Source organism: Fragaria vesca, linkage group LG3, assembly GCF_000184155.1.
Source record: "Fragaria vesca subsp. vesca linkage group LG3, FraVesHawaii_1.0, whole genome shotgun sequence".
Taxonomy (NCBI): domain Eukaryota; kingdom Viridiplantae; phylum Streptophyta; class Magnoliopsida; order Rosales; family Rosaceae; genus Fragaria; species Fragaria vesca.
This window is the reverse complement of record NC_020493.1, coordinates 15,799,461-15,821,781: the sequence shown is the minus strand read 5'-3', so window position 1 is coordinate 15,821,781 and position 22,321 is coordinate 15,799,461. Positions and strand designations below refer to the sequence as shown.

The 22,321-nt window shown below is 36.9% G+C and overlaps 3 protein-coding genes across 4 annotated transcripts; 2 read left to right on the top strand and 1 right to left on the bottom strand.

Moving 5' to 3' along the window:
- Positions 1-4,519: 4,519 nt before the first annotated feature.
- Positions 4,520-7,065, bottom strand: LOC101305542 (40S ribosomal protein S15a-5-like). Of its 2 annotated transcripts, none has more exons than XM_004294404.1 (4): positions 6,979-7,065; positions 6,437-6,618; positions 5,130-5,290; positions 4,520-4,951 (listed from the first exon to the last, which is right to left on the bottom strand). In XM_004294404.1, the coding sequence occupies exons 2-4, from the start codon at positions 6,564-6,566 to the stop codon at positions 4,853-4,855; spliced, it is 390 nt and encodes a 129-aa protein (XP_004294452.1). In that variant the 5' UTR covers positions 6,567-6,618; positions 6,979-7,065; the 3' UTR covers positions 4,520-4,852. The 2 variants fall into 2 exon arrangements, with proteins under 2 accessions (XP_004294452.1, XP_004294453.1); XM_004294405.1 differs by having other exon boundaries at positions 6,935-6,980.
- A 116-nt stretch (positions 7,066-7,181) lies between these two features.
- Positions 7,182-10,137, top strand: LOC101305249 (mitochondrial import inner membrane translocase subunit TIM22-3-like). Its single transcript, XM_004294403.1, has 5 exons — positions 7,182-7,413; positions 8,141-8,205; positions 8,407-8,479; positions 8,564-8,617; positions 9,686-10,137. The coding sequence occupies exons 1-5, from the start codon at positions 7,236-7,238 to the stop codon at positions 9,925-9,927; spliced, it is 612 nt and encodes a 203-aa protein (XP_004294451.1). The 5' UTR covers positions 7,182-7,235; the 3' UTR covers positions 9,928-10,137.
- A 3,245-nt stretch (positions 10,138-13,382) lies between these two features.
- On the top strand, positions 13,383-19,509 carry LOC101290941 (probable leucine-rich repeat receptor-like protein kinase At5g49770-like). The gene is made up of 18 exons (XM_004295812.1): positions 13,383-13,549; positions 13,726-13,846; positions 13,937-14,008; positions 14,327-14,401; positions 14,498-14,569; positions 14,651-14,812; positions 14,886-14,960; positions 15,217-15,288; positions 15,397-15,468; positions 15,557-15,625; positions 15,794-15,868; positions 16,232-16,366; positions 16,520-17,004; positions 17,147-17,283; positions 17,455-17,583; positions 17,678-17,897; positions 18,309-18,544; positions 18,918-19,509. Exons 1-18 carry the CDS (start codon positions 13,414-13,416, stop codon positions 19,353-19,355), a joined length of 2,781 nt encoding a protein of 926 aa, XP_004295860.1. The 5' UTR covers positions 13,383-13,413; the 3' UTR covers positions 19,356-19,509.
- Positions 19,510-22,321: the final 2,812 nt, after the last annotated feature.

Genomic DNA, 22,321 nt, shown 5'->3' with positions numbered 1-22,321 from the left:
TAAATGTTTGCTTGATTACTTTGAAAAAAAAGAAGGGAGGATAAAGCATTCTTTTATGCAATTCGGACAAACATTGAGAATGAAATAAGCGGTTGTTTTTTTGTGATGGAAAGTCAAGGATTGATTATGCTATATTTGGTGATGCAGTTGTGTTCGATACAACCTTTAAAACCAACAAGTATGGTATGGTTTGTGCTCCAATTGTTGGAGTTAATCACCAGGGTCAAACAATCCTATTTGGTTATGGTTTATTAGATGGGGAGACATCAGAGGCATGCAAATGGTTCTTTAATGTCTTCCTATAAGCTATGGGAGGAAAAAAACCAAAGACTATATTTACAGATCAAGCTGCATCAATTGCTAGTGCAATTAGGGAAGTACTACCTAAGTCTCACCACCACCTTTGTTTGTGGCATATATATCAGAACGCTGCAAAACACTTGAATCCAGTATTTGAGAAGTTTTCGATGTTTTCACAAGATTTCAAAAGGTGTATATACGATCCAGAGAGTGTTGAAGAGTTTGAATCAAGTTGGAAAGATCTACTTGATTATTATGATCTGACAGAAAATGACTGGCTAAAAGACTTGTATGAATTGCGTGAGAAGTGGGCACAAATCTATGGTCGGTCAAATTTTTGTGCAGGTATAACAACCTCTTTTTTCCTTCAATTATATTTGTTCAGTTATTTTGTTATAAGCTTGATCAATCATACTGGGGTTTGTACCTTATCAATTAACTAAATCTTATTCTCTGTGTTTGTGGTGATTGCATTCTTGGGTAGTAGTGCTCTGCAATTCACTATTATCCTTTATACTATCACTTGTAGAAAAATATAGTACATTTAGGTCCTTAGAATATAGACTTTACAGATCATTTACTTTGTTAGAAATCACCTATCGAATTACCATTTCTGAAATTTAGTGAAATTGAACTCAAACAGGTTGCATGCATTTATTTTGCAGGTATGAGAACAACACAAAGAAGTGAAAGCATAAACAAGACTTTGAAAAAGTTCTTTTCTAAGAACCTTATTCTGTGTGAATGGGTCGTACACTATGAGCGTGTTTTAGTTGATCGAAGAGAGAAGGAGAGGCTTGCAGAACTTGCAACTACACAAAGAAAGTGAAAACTTTTGTCCAATTGGAAGGTGGAGGGTGAAGCAGCAAGGTTGTACACAAAAGCCAGTTTCAATTGCTTTCAAGAAGAGTATCAAAAATGTTTGGACTTGATAGTAGAAAGAGGGATTGATGACGTGATAATAGAATCATATGTGGTTCAAAGACCAGGAAATCCAAACTTGAGAAGGTCAGTCACATATTCACCTTCAAATCAGTCAGTTAATTGTAGTTGTAAGAGATTTCAGTTTGAAGGGATTCTTTGTGCACATGTGCTAAAATTATTCCGTGAGTTAGGCTTGTCAACATTACCATCTAAGTACTACTTAAAACGATGGAGACGAGATGCTAGAAAGGGAATTCATTTTTATTGTCATGAGGAAGCAAATTTAAGTGATCGTAGCGCATCTTCAGCTCTTCAATATAGTCACTTGTCTCATATAGCACAAAGAATTGTAGCAAAAGGTGCAAAGGATAAACAATCATCAACTTTTGTGGAGTCTAAGTTGTTGGAGCTAGAGGCAGAATTGGATGGCAATTTACCTAGTCAACAAGAACATGAAGCAATTGGTGATATATATTCAGACGATGATCAAGTGCATGAAAATAATGCAAATTTAGTTTTGCGTGATCCAAAAGTAAAGAAGCGTAAAAGGCACGGCAAAGGCAAGAAGAACAATGATTTAGGATATAAGAAGAAGTTGAAAAAGAGATCTTCATCAGCACAACAGAAACAAGAGGATACTATGGTACCCCCTGAAGAACAATGTGTATCTGCACCAAAGAAAAAGAGCTGCACCTAAAAAAAAGGTCAGTAGAACATTACAATGCTCTTTGTATTGTTTATCTTGCATTATTTGTTCATTTATACATAAAGTAACCATTCTAACAATTGTTATCCATATATAGATTGTCAGGAGTACACCACATATGAACATGAGAACAGGGGCCCTTCAAATTCATATGACCATGTTCAGGTTATTTTTCATTCATTTATGAAATCTACAGCTCATAGTTTATTAAATTAAAATAATCTCATATTACAGTGAATATTGTTGTTTAGGGATCAGTTGGATTGGTTAATCAAAATCAAGCAAATATGCCTTTCATACGTCATGGCTTTCCAACAACTTTTGGTGCTCAAGGCATTCCCTTGTAGTATCCTTACGGACTTCCACCAACAACTTTTGGTGTGCAAGCAAGGCCTAATCAATCACATGGCATTCCCTCACAATATTTTCATGGAATTCCACCAACAGCTTCTACTATTCATCCAATTCCTAGTCATTCACTTGGTTACCAACTTATTGCACCAATATCTGATTATTCTCTTATGTATTCCCAGGTATGCTCTCTTGTACCTACTATCTTCTTTTTCTTTTACCTTATATGGTTTTAGAATTTATATCTAAATTTAACCATTAACTCTGTCAAAAATTTGATAGGCTATCCCCTAACCAAGACATGAAGGACCAGCTCGGCAATTGAAATTTTCAGATCCATCGACATCTTAAGCACCATTGTTGCAGCTCGCTAGGATTTGAAAAGAAAAGGAGTTTTGATGCCATTTTATATGAGTAATGGAACACTGTTTGGTTTCTTTTGTTTGTACTTGGTCTATTTGGTTCTATCAAACTATGAGGTGATAGAGGAACCTATGTGGACCTATGTTGGTAATCATGGTTCTTTTGTGTAATTTTTGTTTTCTGGACAAGGGAATAACTTGAATGTTTCGAAGCATCTTTTTCAAGCTAGCTCTTTCATGTTGATTTGGGAACTATGCTATTATTTTTTTTGTTAGTCTTGTAAGGCCTTTGTACAGTAAAATAGAAGAAATATACGTGAATGTATATGCGAGTAACGTGACTGACTCAATTTGCAGTTTTGATATTGTGATGGAGTGTGGGTGTGTAAGCAATAAGCAATGAAAAATAAAGAAGATGTGACAAGTGATGGCCTTATTCAGAATAGAAGAAGAAGAAAAAAAAGTGATGGTAGAAGACAAATGGGGCAGAGAGACTAGAGAAGAAGAAAAGCCAGAATAGTAGAGCAGTAGAAGATGAGAGGATCTAGGAATACTTGTTTTAATATTAATAAATTACCTTTTCTTTTTTCTGATAATCAATTAAGGATCTATTAATTAAAGTAACCATAGTTAACTCATGATTGTGGGTTGTCAAACGTGGCAGCATCTTACTTGTTGGTCCTATGACTATCAAAACCATGATGGTGGGCAAATTCGATTCCTTGCAATGGGGAGCCAAACACTAGCCTGACGAGGATTTCGTTTAAAGTAGTCTCCCACTCGAACCATCCAATACCATAATTTCTCCAGTTTTTGACATCTGTGTAGTTCTTCGAAAACAAGGTGATAACAAAGTACAGTCGCTACAACACTGAGTTTGGTTCTCCTATTTCTCACAGCCGGAAAAGCCATCGGAGCAGCAACAAAGATAAGGTAACCTAACCCGAACAATATATTCTCTTGGTCCTTTGTGAGAACAAGTCCTTTTTGAAAGGATTCGTCAAACTGTTTCCGGGATTTTGGATCCTTGAGCATGGCATAGGATGAGTTGAGCCTTTGGAACATGGCTTTGGCGTAGGGATCGTTCGGCCTCTTGTCTGGATGCAACTGCAAAGCCTTTGCTCTATAGGCCTTTGTAATCTGTTTCTCAGGAAGCTTGCTGCCTTCCTCCCCAGATGGAAAATCAAGAACCCTATAGTGATCTATCACAAAATTCTGCTTTTCCATGATGATCGATCCCCTCTTGTGGAAGCAGTTGTAGATAAAAACGAACTGCTGTGCTTGGAAATTTACTGTAAAAGAAGAAGAATACACGAAGAAGAATACAAGAATCTCTTAAACAAGTTCTGATGGAAGACCACACTTGCTCTCTCTGTTTAAAGATTCAACAGACCTTGATCTACTACTACTACAACCTATTCCCCTATGTAATCATAAGTATCTGACCTGATTTTATAACACGTTGCAGACCTATTTCCAAATACTAGTAGATATAGAAAGTTAGAAACCATTTAGGCATTTACCAAGTAAGAATCCCATGTTTGACCAAGGATTAACAAATCCTTGGCCTGGGTGGAATAGGATCCAGGTACACATTCTCTCAAATAAATAAGTATTGTGCCTTTCCCAGACTATAGTTTTTGACATGGTCTTAACCAGTGTCTTGTGGATCCACGGTAGAGAACGGTAGAGAAGAGAGGGAAATTTACACTAGAAAGGAAAATAGAAATTATATTGATAATCAAATAGAATTTTACACTAAAAAAGACAACTCTTTAGCTAACGAAATAGAAAGTCAAATTCATGGAATAAAAATACAACCAGTCCATGTTCCATTGCAACAATCCCAAAATCCCAATCAAGAACACTAAAAATGAAATGAACTTGAAAAGATACGTGTTGTAAGAATTCATGTCCAGTTTATACGGTGTGAATTAACCAAGATAGGATCTAAAGATGTGGCAGACCATATGGTCTTTCGTAAGGCACACACAGTGAGACACATGACAATGCAGCCTTTTATGTGAAATAGAAAGTGATCGCATTGTTTTAAGAGGAGCAATCATGTTCTACCTTGATCTAAATCATCAATTGGCACAAGATTCACATAGAATTGATTTCTAGGTAAAAAAAACACACCAAACTCTTGCAGATGATGTCAGGCCGTCATAATGTAGAAGAACCTATTCAGTTTCCACTGACAAGATAGCTAATGAAAATAGCCAAGAACCTGACCCCCGACATTACGAGTAATAGCCTCTTCATGATCCATTACACCTTCAGGAGTTGTAATCACAACATAACCCCACTGCACAGAGGGAAGACGAAAATGGTATAAGCCATTACTCTCATGACCAATTTGACCCCCAAAATAACTTTTTGCGGACAGAGCTTCAGCAACAGGTTCAATAATATAAGGGAGAAATGAGAATCAAGAATTTTGCCAGATCTTTACTGGTGCTCAGGGCATCAGGGCGATAATATACCTGGTGCGTAGGAAGCTTGCGCTTTTTATACTCTTCAATATCTCTTGCCTTGACGTCTTGCCTGTAAGTAAGAGCTCGACAATCATTAACCCTTCCTTGTAGTTGAACTGTAATTTTCCCCACTCTATGCGGGTCAAAAACTTGAAAATCCTTGATATATCCTGAAAGTCACTCGGGAACATTACAACATGCAACAATTTAAAAACATATAATTCGGAGATAACAAGGATTTGATATTCCTTCGTACAAAGAAACCAAATAAGAAGTCATTTCGTACAGAGCCAAACAGTCCACTAGCTACTCATATTTCAGTGAGCATGTATTTGTGACACGACCTACAGATAGAACCCCTCCCCCACCCCTCATATAGAAAATGAAGCGTAGGCGGAATCCATTTTTCTGGCAAAGACTGTAGAGTTTCTTTTCTATGCCAAAGAAGTTTGAATTCTTTTTTGTGGCCTGAGAAAATTTAATTTAATTTTTTTTTATGACCAAAGAATTTAGAATCTTTATTTGGACTCCAACAAAAGACAAATACATACCCGGTTCTAAGCTATCAGGGCATTTACCCTAAAATTTAATTTTTCCGTAAGCCAACCAAAAGAATTTTGTAGGCTCATTATTCAACTTCTCATATGCCACACATCAACGTGTAAGATAGTAGTAGTTCTTTTTTTTTTTTTTTTTTTTTTTTTTTTTTTTTTTTAAATTACATTACAGATTGACCACTGAAATCCCATTACAGTAGAGTTAAGTTCAGATAAAAGGACAAAATGAAACAACAAGGCACTAAGCTAGTCAACCTGTTCAGACAACCATTTTCTAGTTTATGTGAACTAATGGAAATGAGCAACTAAAAAGTGAAGTGGAATGAATCCAAATTCCTGGAGTCCATAACTCCATATCATATATAGATGTTATATATTCTTAATCACTACAAGTTACGATTTCTGAAACTCTCTAAGAGACAACTTTATGGCAACCAAAGTATATAAATATTAATGCAGAGAAATGGCTTAGATAGTAATGAACAGGAAAGCTAGTCGACCCGTTTGGGGAACCATTTCCTTGTTTATGTGAACCAAGGGAAATGAGAAATGAGAAATTTACACTCATTGAGACCGAATTCCTAGAATTCATACAATTGATGTTCTTAATCACTATAAATTATTATTCCTGAAATCCTTGAGCATTAACTCTACAGCAACCCAGATAAGTACCATATATATTAAGAGGACATAATAGCCTATTAGTATTGATTAGCAAAATCAATTTCTAGATAGAGGAGATTAAATTTAAAGTTTCACCTCGATTTTTCATAATTTTCAGGAAAGATGACATGACTGTGGAGACAGGTTGCAGCTCCACAGAAGCTTTCTGCCTTTTCTCTGCATTCACTATTGCTCTCAATGCATTATTCAAAATCATCCTACCCATCCTTGTCTTTGCAAAATGCAAACTCAAAATCCCACAGACCTAGATGAAGTCTCTGCAAGGAAAAATATGAATTTGCTGTGAGGTTAAGCAGCCAATCCTTTGGAAAATTTTGAAGGCTATGAGTTTGAAACGGGAAATACAGTAACACTCGGGCTTTCTTTCTAACCGGAAATACTAACTAAAAGGAACAACAAAGGTAGATGTTTTCTTTTCTTTGACATAGCACCCAACACAAACTCAGAAAATACCGTAGAATTAGGGTTTAAGATTTGAATACAAACAGTTAGCTTCAAAAACCAAACATGAAGTCTAAGATTTCCAATCTTTATTACTTTGATTCTTATATAATAACCAGCAACAGAACCAACCTCATTGAAAAACTAAAGAGAAACATTTTGAATGGATTTGATACCTGGGTGGGCACTCTGAAGTTGATTCAAGAAAAGGGAAGAGTGAAATGAGAAGAAGAGAGGAAGGAGGAGGAGAACGTCTGTGCGGCGAAGCAACTCTAGTTTGCTAATCCTTTGGTAATGGGCTCCAAGCCCAAATGAAAGCCCAATCATGTCTCCCATCCATAAACGACGTCGTTTACTCTCTTTCTTCTGCAGCTTAAAGATAGAATCGTGTAAACTATAGTTAGAAGTCCCTATAGTTGTGGTAGCAGCAGCCATGGCCTCCGCGTCGACCTTGGATCCTCCGAATGCCACCGACTCCTCCGAAGCCGACCTAAACCCTAATCCTTCCAACGCCTTATTCCCTGTTTCCCCAAATGCTTCTGCCGTCTGCCTTCTCAGGTTCGCCGGAGACTCCGCCTCCGGCGCCCTCATGGGCTCCATCTTCGGCTACGGTACCTCCCTCTCTTTGTATTGGAATTACAATTGGGATTGTGCTATCCTATTAGAATAAAAAGGAATGTTCTTTTTGTTTTAATACTGATTGTTGTCAAGTGTGCTAGTGTTTGAAACTTTGGTGGTAGGGTTTGTATGGTAGAATTGAGTTAAGGTATTTAATTTGGTGTGATTTGTGTGGTTGCCGGATGAAAGCGATATGATTTGATTGTGTTTAAGTTGTTAGAACAACATCAAAGGTTGAAAATTGCATGAGCGGAAGGTTGAAGATGGATTGTTGCATTTACTCAATGCCTTTTAACCCGGCATTGGAATTATTATATTACTGCGACAAGTACCAAACCGTTGGAATCTGTTGTCCAAGACACTTGCTTTTCACTGTGGTTGTGGCTACTAATGTTTATTCAGCAATAGTTGACTCTATCGTGAATTCATAGTGTTAATGATTTCATTGTCTGGGTAATCATGCACATATGGCCAGGGATGCCCACTTGAAAAGTTGTACTTGTAAACGCAAGAGATTCAGGGATATATGTTTAGCACTGAATCAAATATGCAATGACCCTTTTTTTTTTGTTTTGAAGAGAATATTCACAAAAAATCCTTCTTAATCATATTTACTTAAGCCATCTCAGTTTTGTTGTTAACCTGTCTTATGTATCTATGTGGTCATAGATCAAACTTCTAACAGACTCTTCTTTATCTTGTGTCATCAATGTGTTTCAGGTGCCGGTTTGTTTAAGAAAAAAGGCTTTAAAGGATCCTTTGCAGAAGCCGGGTCTCATGCCAAGGTATGTACTTTAAGTGAATTAGTTCATTTTCTTTTCCATTTAAATGGGAATTCAAGTCGAGTATGTTTCGCCTCTTCCTTGGAACTTTACTGAAATCTTCATTATATTAACATTACATTCTATAAATATATTCATAGGTTCTTTTAATAGTTTTGTTTATTTTCAGAATTTAAGGTTCCTTCATTTATTTTCCTTTTTCAGACATTTGCAGTTTTGTCTGGAGTGCACAGTTTGGTTGTCTGCATTTTGAAGAGGATACGAGGAAAGGATGATGGTATGGAAGCCTGAATTTAGAACTGGTACTACATATTATTCATTTATATATTTAGATCATGATCAGGATTTCTCCCTTGTGCAGTCATTAATGCAGGAGTAGCTGGATGTTGCACCGGTCTCGCTCTCAGTTTTCCTGGTAATGCTAAAATACAATTTGACCAGTCTCCAGTTTCAATGTTACCGTACACTTTCGCTCCTGTACTTGCTATGTATATTCATTGCATTGCCTTGATGCCTCCCCTTCTGGAACCTTTTCTTCCTCCCTTCTTAGGAGATACGTACCAAAAATAACACATGTATCTCAGTAGCATGGTAACTTGTTGATATGTAGTCTTTACCATTGCTCCTAAGCAGTCATGAACTGTTGACAGATCGTATCCTCTGTTTCATACATGAGTGAGTACATAGTTTATTGATATGCTTTCTCTGGGAGGTATTCTTCTCATATCTGCAGACGGTGCATAGATATATGACTACTTTGATATTTTAAAATTGAGTTTTATTTTTATTTTTGGGCTAAATACTAGTTACTACCCTGTGGTTTGGGTCCGAAATATGTCTAGTCTCTAGACTTCTAATTCCATCAAAAATACCCGTACACTTTCAATTTTGATCTAATAGATCAAATCTGTTAGTTTTCCATTAAGAACACTCCTTAAAAACTTTATATTTCATCAATTTCTAAGAGTGAGTCCCACTCTTAAGTCTTAAGCTGACAAGGCATGTCGTCACCCTCATCACCACGTCGTAAGACATAGGTCCCAGATGACCCAACTGAACTAGTTAATGGACTAATTTAACGAAAGACGAACGGGTTGGACCTATCAGATCAAAATTGAAAGTCAAGGATGTTTCTGCTGAAATTAGAAGTCCTGGGGACTGAATTGCTTTTAGACCTGAACCAAACCACAGGGTAGTAACCAGTAATTAGCCTTTTATTTTTTTCATATTTTTCGTCAAATATAGTCTTTTATTAAGGTTGTTACTTTCTTGCTCAAAGTAGTTTACAAATGAGTAAATGGTGACTTTGTTACCATAGATCCTTTGTACCTACAGTCTTTTCTGCACCTATATCTATATCTTTATGAACACATAGTTATGTTTGGGTAGTTCTTCGGTCTGGAGTAAGATTTAAAAAAAAGATTTGGGTAGTTCTTCGGTCTGGAGTAAGATTTTTAAAAAAGATTTGATTCTAACTTTGCAGGCGCACCCCAGCAACTTCTACAAAGTTGTCTCACTTTTGGGGCCTTCTCATTTATTCTTGACGGCCTCAATAAGCAGCAGCCTGCTCTGGCACAATCATTTCCTCTGAGAGTTAAAAGTGAAGAACATTCTTCATTGGTACTCCCTCTTCAACTATCACTTACTGGGGAACTGAAAGAGGGCTTCACCGCATTCCGCAACTCCTTGAAGAATCACAAGAAGGGTACTCCTCGCATGACCTAAGAAATTTTGTTTCATCACCTTTAAAGCTTTTTGATCTTTAATTTAAATGTTTTATTTTTGTTTCCCTGGTGAGATCGGGACATTGTCTTCGATGTAAAGTTCTAGTTGCAAGTTGTGAAATTCGCCTATTGCTTTGCTTTACTGATTCTGAATCAAGTATATGGAAATTGTTCATTGGCAACAACTTGAAAATACTGTTTTTGCCTAATCAAACGAAAACAGCTGCATATATCGATGCGTACAATTTGCAGTAGAGAAGCATGAATTGGGAAGTGGTTTTAATTAACATAAAAGAATCATAAAAGAGTACATTGTAATTGATATGCGTTAGGTTGCGTTGGCTATCGAGCCATTGCAAAAGAGGGAAATGAAACATCCAAGGTCCAGACTCCAGACCCTCTATGGTAGGAGCAAGTGAGCAACTCCAGACTCAAATTAGAATTAGATATGTCATTGTGATGACTCAAAGAACAGTTATGAACTCGTTCAACCATCTCCACGAGTGAGGGCCATTAAACGTTTGTATGCATCAAAATGTTTGATACTTTAACCGCCAATTTACGAGTTTCATTTGTTTTTTTTTTTTTCAAAGAGAATTTGTTACTAATGTCCTTGTTCAATAAAAATGGTTGTAACTCTTGTATTGTTTTGAAACCCTAACTTGTAATTTTCTTTCTACTCGAATAAAAATGGTTCCTTGTGATAAGAGACCTACATAAGAAAAAAGAAAAAGGAAAAAAAAGGTGTTCCAAAAGAGTAGGCTCTTTCAAGAATAAATTCGATTCGTTTAGCTAATATATATACTGCCATAATGAAATGAGATACGCAATACCCTGATATGTGCTACCCCGACAATGCCAAAGATTAAAAATAGCTCGATTTCCAAAACGGATCATAACATAATTGTAGAGGATTCATATGTAGGGATCATAGTTCTTGCCATTGTCGAACCATGAAAATTAGAAATGGAAAATGAGATCGTATCAAGATTTTAAATTCTCACGATTCTTTTCTTATAGTTTTAAACGTTATTAACCGCTGCAAATCTTTAATCAAAACTTTCTTAATTTACATACTTCGACGATTTTATTACCATTTGATCATAAATGTCCCAAACCTGTATAAATACGACCCCCTTCACTCGACAATTTCCTCAAATCCATTGGCCTTGAAAGCTTGTTCAGTATACCGATCTTCTTGTCTCTTTCAGAAAACCCTGGAGTTTGTCCAACCTCTCTGAAACTTAGCAATGGCTTCCCGTACTAACATGGTTAGAGACGATTTTTTCTTCTTTTTAGTTGTACATGTTCTTAGATTACTGTCTTCGATCTATATATTTTCCATTTCATTTGCGATATTCTTTTTGGCTCTGAGATTTTGAGTTATGGTGCATCATTGTTTCTCTGCAGCAATGTCTACTGAAAATTGACACACATTCCGGTGGATGGGAAAAGTGCCTGAGCAAGATGCTGAAAAAGATCAGAGGTACAGAGGCAATATTGTTCTTCAGTATATGCATTCATCCATGTCTTTGTGTTTGTCCCTTTTTCTTCATTCATCAAAACCTAGGGAAAATTTTCCATCTCTTGGACTCTTTGAAGATGATAGATTCAATAAAGCCATATAATGCATATTCAGTACACAAAGTGACAAAACATGATACTTTATCGAGTAATTACCCAATATTCTCCTTAGTATTCAATACAACGGATCGAAATTTTATTCGGCACATGCATGCATGTTTCTCTTCCAAGTTATTCTGACAAGACATCGTTTAATCTTAACAAAGTTTTACTTATATAGGTACATAAGAATTTGAATTTGTTCGAATACGTTAAAAAAAGTTGTACTATCTAACTAATGATGAATTTTGCTATGTTTTTATAATTGAGCCAATTTGTATGTATCTAAGTCTTTGAAATTGTATGTTCCAGGAGCAAAGTATTCTTTAGATGTCCAAGAAGGAACACTCCTGGTTGCTGGGAAAGTAGACCCGACGAAAGTACTGAACAAGCTGAAGAAGGCTGGGAAAGCAGCAGAGATTTTGTGGGTGTCTACTGGAGCAGCTGAGATCGTCTATTTTGAAGATCCCAACTTGTACAGTAATCACTATAGTCCTTATAATAGTGATTACAGTTATACGAGTAATGGTTACGGACCTGGATACTATCCTTCTTCTTCATACGGCCATCATCATCAGCTTCCTAATCCCCATCACTATCTCTATGGCGGCCATGGTTACGCTGGATTTTACTGAGTCAAGAACAGTTTGCTTACTAATAATATCACCATTTTTTTGTGGGTGCAAATTATATGAGTCTGTGTTGATCGGATAAAGATCGACCGGCTTATATATTCTTAGTATTAGTATCTCCATCTATGTAGTATTCATGGTTTTTTCTGATTTGGGTACTACTTGATGTTTGAGATTAGGCATTTTGTTTCTGTTCTTATAGGAGAGGCTAAAGAGTGTAGACGTTTCCTCGATATTTTTCAAGAGGAAGCAGTTTTTGTTTTTTGGATGTTATTTTGTTTTGGTTTTAATAAAAGTATATTTATTTTCACATTTCCATAGTCTTAATTATATTCCATGTTACTGATTACTTTAACACTTATATGTTTATTAACATCTGTATTAAGAATGAGATTATGCCCACAAGCAAACAAAAATGGGAGAGCCCAAGACCAGAAAAAGAGATCAAAAGTTCGAAACCTAGGACACCAAGAACTTGACAGCAGCAAAACTGAAAAGCCTCGCATCCAAAAAAAAAAAAAAAAAAAATACCCAAAAGCACCAAACCATTTAAACCTCAGTGGAAGTTTAACCCTAGAAACCAATATGCACCACTCAAAAGGAGGCCAAGGTCCTCTGTGGTTTATTTAAGCAAGACTTCAAGTGGGACGATAAAATAACTGGAGCTGAATTGGCTATCTTAGTTTGCCGGTCGGCCTCAACAAGTCTGACAACAGTGAGGTCATTGCTATGCTTACACATTTTGAAAATGATACATAGTATATATTTTGTGAGTTTCTTCACTTACATGTTTCTTTACGATAAATACGTACAACCTCATATTACTACTACTACGTAAAGATTTTGACATCCCACGAATCCATTGCCATTGATCCAGTCGTATTTTAGTGGAAAACATTTGCCTCCATATCTTTCTGGGGAAGAACTTATTCAGGGTCATCCTCTTGTAGGTTCCATCATGTAAGTTTCTCATAAGGTTCTTGTTTCTTTATCTAATCCAGGCATATTGAAATTTGCTGAAACTTTGTGGCTATTGACTTTTTCCCCAGTAAGACATCATAGATGTAATGTTTCATTCATAATCCAATAAATTGTGGCACCAATCGGTGAAACTGTGGAAGAGTTGTTTACTTTTGTTGCACGCTTGGAAAAATCTGACCATGGACTTAGTAAAGTAGGTTGCTCAATTATAAATGGCTTCATTCCATAAGAGTTAGTTTTGTGCACAGAAAATGGCAAATGAAATGGCTAATAAGGTTTCGAATCCCATTATCTGTAAACTAATGGATCAAACTCTTGCCACTCGTGTATTTATGCTACTTGTGTTATTCAAATTTGGTATTGCAGCAGAGGCAAACAGCATGGACTGTAAGTTGTGAAGTGTGTTCAATGATGCACGACGATTGGTGTATTTTGTCTATTGATCTTTCTGTATTCTCTGATGGAATTCGTTTATGCATTGTGCTAGTATCATATCTCAGATTCATAAATCATAAATCAAGCATCGGTGATTGGAGTGTTAAACTCGATTTTCTGACATGCAGATAATTCTCTGAAGAATCTGATGCAAGAGTGGGACATAAGGCCTCCAAGTTGGAAGAGTTCAGATCCTTGTGCTCATGGCTGGGAAGGTATTGACTGCACGAATTCACGTGTTACCTCCATGTAAGTTGTTAGTCTGCTTCCACCTTCTAATGCTTCCCAAAAGTTGCTTCCTTTCATTTTTGGACAAGGAAATGACTGTTTTGGTTTCAGAAAATTGGCAGGCATGGGTTTGAAAGGTCAGTTACCAGCCGATATCCAGTCGCTGAGCGAGATAGAGACACTGTAGGCATTTATTTCCACACTGCATTTTACAGTAGTTCTTATTCAATCCATGCAGGACTGCAGTGCCATATGTGTGTCTTGTGATTTTTGGAGATAGTGGGAATTGAGTTTAGCTTTGCATCTATGAGGTTCAATGCTCAAATGCTCAATATATGTGTCATAGACACAAACTGTTTTCAGAACCTTGTCATCATTGATAAATTATTTTAACTGATGTTGATAAAATCCTCAGCTATTCATTGAATTTATTTTCTATTTGATAATAAGTTCATCAACCACTGCTGTTATGTAACTCATGCCTCATGATTCTTCATACAGGGACCTATCTTTGAATAAGGAGCTGACAGGACCAATTCCAACATCAATTGGAAACTTGACAAAACTAGTGAACTTGTACCAAGAACATAAAAATAAACTATTTTCTCCTCTTCTATAGCTTAATATTTGGTACCTGACAATTATCGAACTAAAAACTTGTTTACATGCTAGAAACCTCGCTGGCTGCAGTTTCTATGGGCCTATTCCTCAAACTATAGGATCTCTGAAGCATCTATACTATCTGTAAGGATCTGGTGCAAGTTTTTATGTTTTATTATAACTACTTTCTGTTTTAATGATGCTAAGTCTGGGGCACTACTGCAGAGATCTGAACAACAATAATTTGAGTGGGCAAATTCCGCCTTCAATTGGTAATCTTTCGGAGCTTAACTATCTGGACCTAACTAGCAACAAACTTGGAGGAAATATCCCAATCTCCAGTGAGACCACACTGGGTCTTGATATGTTACACAACGCGCAACATTTGTATGTCAACTCTTAGTAGTTTACAGTTGTTTAGACAATTTCCCATCTGATAATTTGTTCTCTTTAAATGCAGTCATTTAGGAAACAATCATTTCTCAGGAAGTATTCCAACTCAATTATTCAGCTCAAAGATGGCTCTGATGCATTTGTAAGTTTTGCGAAATAGCCTAGTTGGTACAAGGTATTCGCTTTGTACATTTGTATTGGGAAGTTTATATCTGTATGTCACTACTTAGTGCACATTTCTTTTTCCAAGAGTAGGCGCTTTTTCTGAATTTTTTGGTATGGGCTACTAGATGAAATGTTTTTTTCTTGTATGTTTGAGTAATCGAGGCCTTTTGATTTTGCAATCTCCAATCTTAGAAACAGATTATACTTATCTTCTTGAATACTTTATGCGGCAGGCTCTTGGATAGAAATAATCTATCTGGCGAGATCCCTTCCACACTCGGACTGATGCAAAATCTGCAGACACTGTGAGTATCTGTGTTATCTCCTCAACTGGCTTTATATTAACATTAGTTCAGGCTTATGGCCTCGATCTGTAGAGTTAGTCCCACTGAATATATCTAGTTCTGGTACAGGCGCCTTGATTGGAATTTACTAAGTGGGCCGGTGCCTTTAAGCCTCAACAATCTTTCAAACATAGCTGTATTGTAAGCTCATATGGAATGCCAAACAACGTTTTGAATATGTTGTTTGAATCCAATTTAGTAATATAATCTACTGATAATCTGTTTTCAGGTATTTGTCTAACAATCAGTTTGTTGGCCCGTTACCAGACCTTACCGGCATGAAGACCCTCAATTATGTGTAAGTAACACTACTACTGCAATTTTGATTTCTATCAGTTGTTTAGCATTATAATCTAGAGTCAATATAATAAGTTATGCATTTGTTTTCCAGTTAATTAGAAGAATACGTTTCTTATTTAGCTATGTTTTTGATTGTTATTTATTACTCTCTAAATTTGATGTGCAGGGATATGAGTAATAATACTTTTGATGTTTCAAAACTTCCTGACTGGTTTTCATCCTTGCCGTTCTTGACAACACTGTATGTCTCATTCCTCCATAGACCTCTTGTGTGCATCTGTATGCGTTTTAAGTTAAACATGTAAAATGTAATTGACATATCATCAAACTAAAAGAAATCATAAAAACTTGAGTGCTCGGTGTTAATGTATCCATCCTCAAGCCCTATTTGGCGTTTACAGTTTGCATTCAGTGTAAGTAACTGATTCCAAGAAGCACACCAGACTCAATGTAATGAATGCTGCACCAATTGTAATGGCTTTAGTTTTAATTTTTAAAATGTGGACTATGTTCCAAAATGCAAACAAAGTCATCTGACACTGTAGCTATATGTCATGGTAGAGTTGCAGCGATAGATTTAAAGTGATTATCTTACCTACTACAGAGTGCTAAGGAATAACAATCTCAATGGCCTTTTGGATATTGATACCAATTACGGCAACCAGTTGCAGCTAATCGATTTGGAACAGAATTTCATTACTAATCTTAAACAATATGGAGGAACCAACTATAAATTAATGTAAGCAATAGCTTCCGAACTTTGTCTGTAATTTCCTTAGTGTGTTAAATAACTGGATATTTGATTGCTTATTAGATTAATTTTGAAAAGCTTTACATAATTGATTTTTACCTTAACTACATGCCAACACTATTTTTCCATTATCTTCTGCAGACTTGTTGATAATCCAATTTGTAATCAGACAAACATGGAAAAGAATTATTGCATTGTCCCCCCATCAGATTCCTCTCCCTCAACACCACCAAATAACTGTGTGCCCGTTGTCTGTAGTTCGGGCAAAGTTTCCAGCCCGAATTGTAAATGTGCACATCCTTACACAGTAACTCTAGTCTTCTTATATATCAGTTTCTCAGACTTTGGAAACTCAACTTACTTCACAGCTCTAGAGATCTCTCTCATCCAATCTTTTTGGGATCACAACATTCCTGTGGATTCAGTTTCTCTGGATTCTCATTCCTTGGACTTGTTGGATTACCTTCACCTGGTCCTAGAAATTTTCCCATATGATCAAGATCGCTTCAACGAATCAGAAGCTTCAGCGCTTGTTTCTGTGCTTAACAACCAAACTCTTTCACGTCCCAAGTATTTTGGACCCTTCTTTGTTCAGTCTGGTTTACTATATTATGCTCAGCACAGAGGTAAGTCTGGATGTCACATTGAACTCAATGAGAAATACTAGTTGTGCACCCTGCATAAAAGTTTTGCAATTTTAAACTCCTTATGATCATATGTTAATGACACATCTCTATTTCCATTTCTATCATTTTGGGGTTCCTATAGGATCAAGAAAGGCCTTGATAATCGGTGCAGCAGTTGGTGGTTCTGTGCTTCTATTATTACTAGCACTGCTTCTGAGGGTTTATGCTCTACTACAAAAGAGAAGAGAAAATGGGCAATGGAACAGAGCAATCCCTTTGGTACAATGTTCATCCCTACAAAGATTCTGTTAATTAAATAAACTTTAATATAGATTCTCAGCTTGAGTTTTCTATATGTTTTTTTTTTTTTTTTTTGGGTTAAATATGTTTTCTTTGAGGTGAATGCACAATACTATTGGTTGATTAATTTCCATATGCCATCAAATGCAGCAGGCTTGGATTTCAAGAAGCACTCTTCCTCAGTTAAAAGGAGCAAGACTGTTCTCTTTTAAAGAGCTTAAGGAGTGCACCAACAGTTTTTCAGAAGCAAATGATATTGGTTCCGGGGGTTATGGAAAGGTTAGCCTACTATTTTTGAATCAGGATTCTGCAATATCTCATGTCCCCATCACTAAATTATTGCAAGCTTACATATGTGGTAACCTTTTTACAGGTGTATCAGGCAGTGCTTCCAACAGGCGAAATGGTTGCTATTAAACGAGCTAAAAAGGAATCTATGCAGGGAGGGATTGAGTTCAAAGCTGAGGTTGAGCTGCTTTCGAGGGCACATCATAACAATCTTGTGAGCCTTCTTGGTTTTTGTTTGGAGCAAGATGAACAAATGTTGATATACCAGTATGTTCCAAATGGTAACTTGACGGATAGTCTTTCAGGTAATCCATATACCGTATTGCAGTTCATCTATTCAGATATAAACTTAGGACTGTAATGCTTTTTATGCATACATACATTCTGTTGTACTTTTTTGGGTCAAAATATCTAGCTTGTACTGAACTGTGAATCTGTGATAGAATAGAATCTCTGTTGATCTATGAATTAGCAAATATGAAAATATTCAGCAGAGTTCATCAGTGTGATGCCAGGAGGAGCGTGTATAAGACTATAGGAGACACACCTTAGTTCTCATGTCGCTTCCTATGAATCCGGAAATTGAAACTATGCTTTGTTAGCTAGCTATTCTACCAGATGAGAAAAACCTGGAACTGAAGCCAGTTGTTAAGTACCAGGATTACTTAAAGTTTCATACTGTTCTTATGTGATATTATAGAAATTTTTGTGTGCAGGGAAGTCTGGAGTTAGGTTGAATTGGATGAGGAGACTCAAAGTAGCTCTTGGCACAGCAAGAGGACTGGCCTATCTTCACGAGCATGCAACCCCTCCTATCATACACCGGGACATTAAACCAAACAACATCCTACTAGATAAAGATTTAAATGCAAAGGTTGCGGACTTTGGTCTCTCCAGGTCTATGGCTGGTAGTGACAGGGATCATGTGACTACTCAAGTTAAAGGGACAATGGTCAGTATAGTAATCTTTGGACAGCTCTCTATCAAAATAGGAAATTTGGTTTATTACATACATGAAGGGAACAAGATTTTTGGAGTTACAGATTATGGTTCTTAGTGTTAACTGAGCATATATAGCCTTTTCGCAGCTCTTTCTTACTTGATGAACTGTAGTTTACCCTAGTCAAAACCAGGTTTGATTAGGTTTGAGTTTGATGTAGTTGACTATATATCTAGCTAGATTGCCAACTTTATGCACATTGGATAATCATGCGTATACATCATCTTAGAAATGAAGAAATATTCCTAGAGTTTAGAGAATACATACTCCGGTATATCATCATAAGGTCACAGTTGATCAGTAACAATATTCTTTATTGGTGTAGGGGTACTTGGATCCTGAATATTTCATGACTCAAGAATTGACTGAGAAGAGTGATGTTTATAGCTTTGGCGTGGTAATGTTGGAGCTGATTACTGCAAGAAGGCCGATAGAGCATGGGCAGTATATTGTGAGAGTGGTACAGATGAGAATGGATAAGACAAAAGTTTTGTACAACCTGCGCGATATTCTTGATCCAGCCATTGGTTTAGTAACAGAGCTGATAGGTCTAGAAATGTTTGTCGATTTGGCAATGCTGTGTGTAAAAGACATACGAGATAGAAGGCCTAGAATGGGGCAAGTAGTGAAAGAGATAGAGAACATTATAAATGTTGCTAGTTTTGATGCTGCTGCAAATTCACCATCCGCTTCAGCAGGTTATGAGGATGTGAGTAAGGTTGGTAGCGAGGATCCTTGCAGAGGTCATGTCCTGGAATATTGAGAGGCTTTCGACCAACAAAGATAGCTAGGGGCACAGGTAGAATGATATGCATCTAGAATGTTGAACTTGGTAGAAGTTGGATAGCTCTGTTGTATATATTAGAATTAAATTCAGTTTACCCCCGTGAAGTTTGGGAGTAACTTCATGTTAATCCCTATACTTTCAATTTCATCAGTTTACCCCTCAAACTTTTGAATTTTCCTCAAGCGTGATCAAATGTCCTATATTCTGTCCAAATCGGACGTTAACTGCTGATAATTTTAACCTTAACTGTGAGACCAGTATCTAGAATTTGGGCAAATCGGACCTTATATGTTCAAATCAAACCTTAACTGCTGATTATTAAAGGTCAATTCAAACGGAATATGAGAATTTGGGCACGGCAGACAGAAATTGAAGAGTTCAAGGGGTAAACTGATGAAAATAAAAATGTAGGGACTAACATGAAGTTACCCCCAAACCACAAGGGGGTAAACTGAATTTAATTCTATATATTAATAACATTGTGGAAGGTAGAATTTATCTTGAGCGTTTTGATGTTTTATACCTTAGTTCATTATCATGTCATGAAGAAAATGCACGGCTATTGGAGACAAGGCCAGCTTGTGATTAGGTAAGGAAGAACCTACCTAATGTAGAAAGGCACATGTTCTGAGACTGAGACTTGGAATCAAATGCAGCGTTGCGACTAAACATTACTTCTCCTGTCACCACTAGGATTTCTATTACATGATCCACACCAAGCCTTTGTTGGCAAAAAGAGAAGGATCTATAGCATTCCTCTTACAATTCTCTCGACGGCATTGCTCTTCAGTTGTTCTTGTTGTGTGTATACTGATCAATATCTCCGTAATGATCAATAAAAACAGAATGAAAGTAACTATTTGCTTCTTTCTGCCTACTTGTTTGTCTTTTCATTCTGTATATGCAAGTTCACACTTTACAAATTTGGACCACAATTCTACTTGATTGTTCAACCACTCTATTCATATTTTGTAAATATTTAGGGCGAGGCGTTTACGAGGAGTAGGCAACAACGATAACTCCTCAGCCACTAGTCGTCTTAAATTGTCTTTCATTTTAGCTATCTGCTTAAGTCTCTTTAGCTCTTTAATGGCGGCCCTAGTCACTTTCCCTTATATAAGTCGTATAGAGTTCGCATCCAAAACCAATTGGCTATAAGTGGAAAACCCTTATAAACCACATGCAATGTCCATTTTCTCGATGTGAGATTTATATCTCAACACGCCCCTGCACGTGTGGCGAATTTTCAAACCTAACACGTGGACAACATTTAGGGTGGTGTGAAGTTTGTGTGGCCGTTACCCACCTGCTCTGATACCATGATAAAGTAGTCTGAAGTTCGCATCCAAAACCAATTGCTATGAGTGGAGTGGCCCAAACCCTTATAAACCACATGCAAGGTCCTATTTTCCTGATGTGAGATTTATATCTCAACAGGAGGGTGTAATTTTTATATTCATCCTCATCGTTGATCTTGTCCGCTATATATATTGTCTTCCATTCTAGAAACTACGAAGATCATATAAAGTCCTGGTTTTGTAAAGTTCCTAGTACAAATCAGAGCTATGTTTCCTATAGCTAAGATCCTTATTTGGTCGGGGTTGTGATTTAAGTTTTCTAGTTGTGATAGGTTTCAACATTTTCATCGATTCCATTTTCAATTCCATTTTGTTGCGCTTATCGAAAAAAAAAATTATTTTGTTGCCATTTACATTTTCATGTCCTTATTTCATGTATACGCGTAGAAAAAAAACGCGTATAAATAAATGAATAAATGAATAAAAAATACATGTATACGCGTAGAAAAAAAACGCGCTACGGAGAGGAGTTGTATCGCCTATATAGGAACAGAAGCACACACCGGTTTTCTCACTTCGCTCTCATAATTCCATCCTTCTGATAATGTCGTTCTCATAATTCCATCGTTCTCGTAATTTCGTTCTGATAATTCTTCGTTCCCAATTTCTCAATTTTTCGCAAACCCTAGTTCGGTCATCGATCGCTCTCGCTCTTTCAATATGCAGCAAGCTTCGCCACCCCGAAACGATTTTTTCTACCACATCTCAGTCTCCGGCGAGCCCAGCCGGAAAAGAAAGCTCCGGGAGGATTATCATATGAGCGTCGCGGTTACCTGGGACGTGACGCGGACCTGCTACTGCTCCGACGATCGCACACTGCCGATCGTGGATTTGGATTCCCGGACGGCGACGTTCGACGATCTGGAATATCGGGTGTTCACGATGATCGACGACGACGATATTGGCGTGGTGGATAAGATGATAACCTGCATTGGGCGCCTTATTAAATTTTACGACGGCGTGTCGTTTGATGAGATTAACGAGATGGTGCACCGAATCCGACGCGTCGTTGATGAGGCTAATCGGTCTGGGAGACCACGAATGGAGAAATTGAATGTGATGGTGACGCTGAAAAATGAAACCGGGTTGACATTGGAGGACTACGAAGCCGTGCTTCGGGACAATCAAGAGTCACAGTAACCCCACTCCGGGTTAGGGTCATTTTTACCTGGGTAGAATTTTTTCATCTTGATTCACTTATTTTGTATAAATTTACTATTTTTTTTGTATAGATTATAGAATAGAAAGTAGAACAGTGAAATTACATCCATAATATTTAGTAGCTTTTATATGAATATCACTTCCTCAATATCTTACTAAAGACTTGGTGTACCAGACATTAGTAGAGACTGATTTGGGTTTGAAACTCAGAACAAGATCTACTTTGTGTATCATAAAACTTTTCATTTAACAAGAGCTATGATAAGAAAAAGAGAAGTGGAAAAATGTTGAAAAGAATGAAGACAAAGCATCCTGCATTTGATAGTTATGAAGATCTTGTTAGGAGTCCAATTTATTTATAGGAAGTGATTGCAATCTGATTTAACAAACCTTGCTGGCATGGTATATATATATATGTATCCC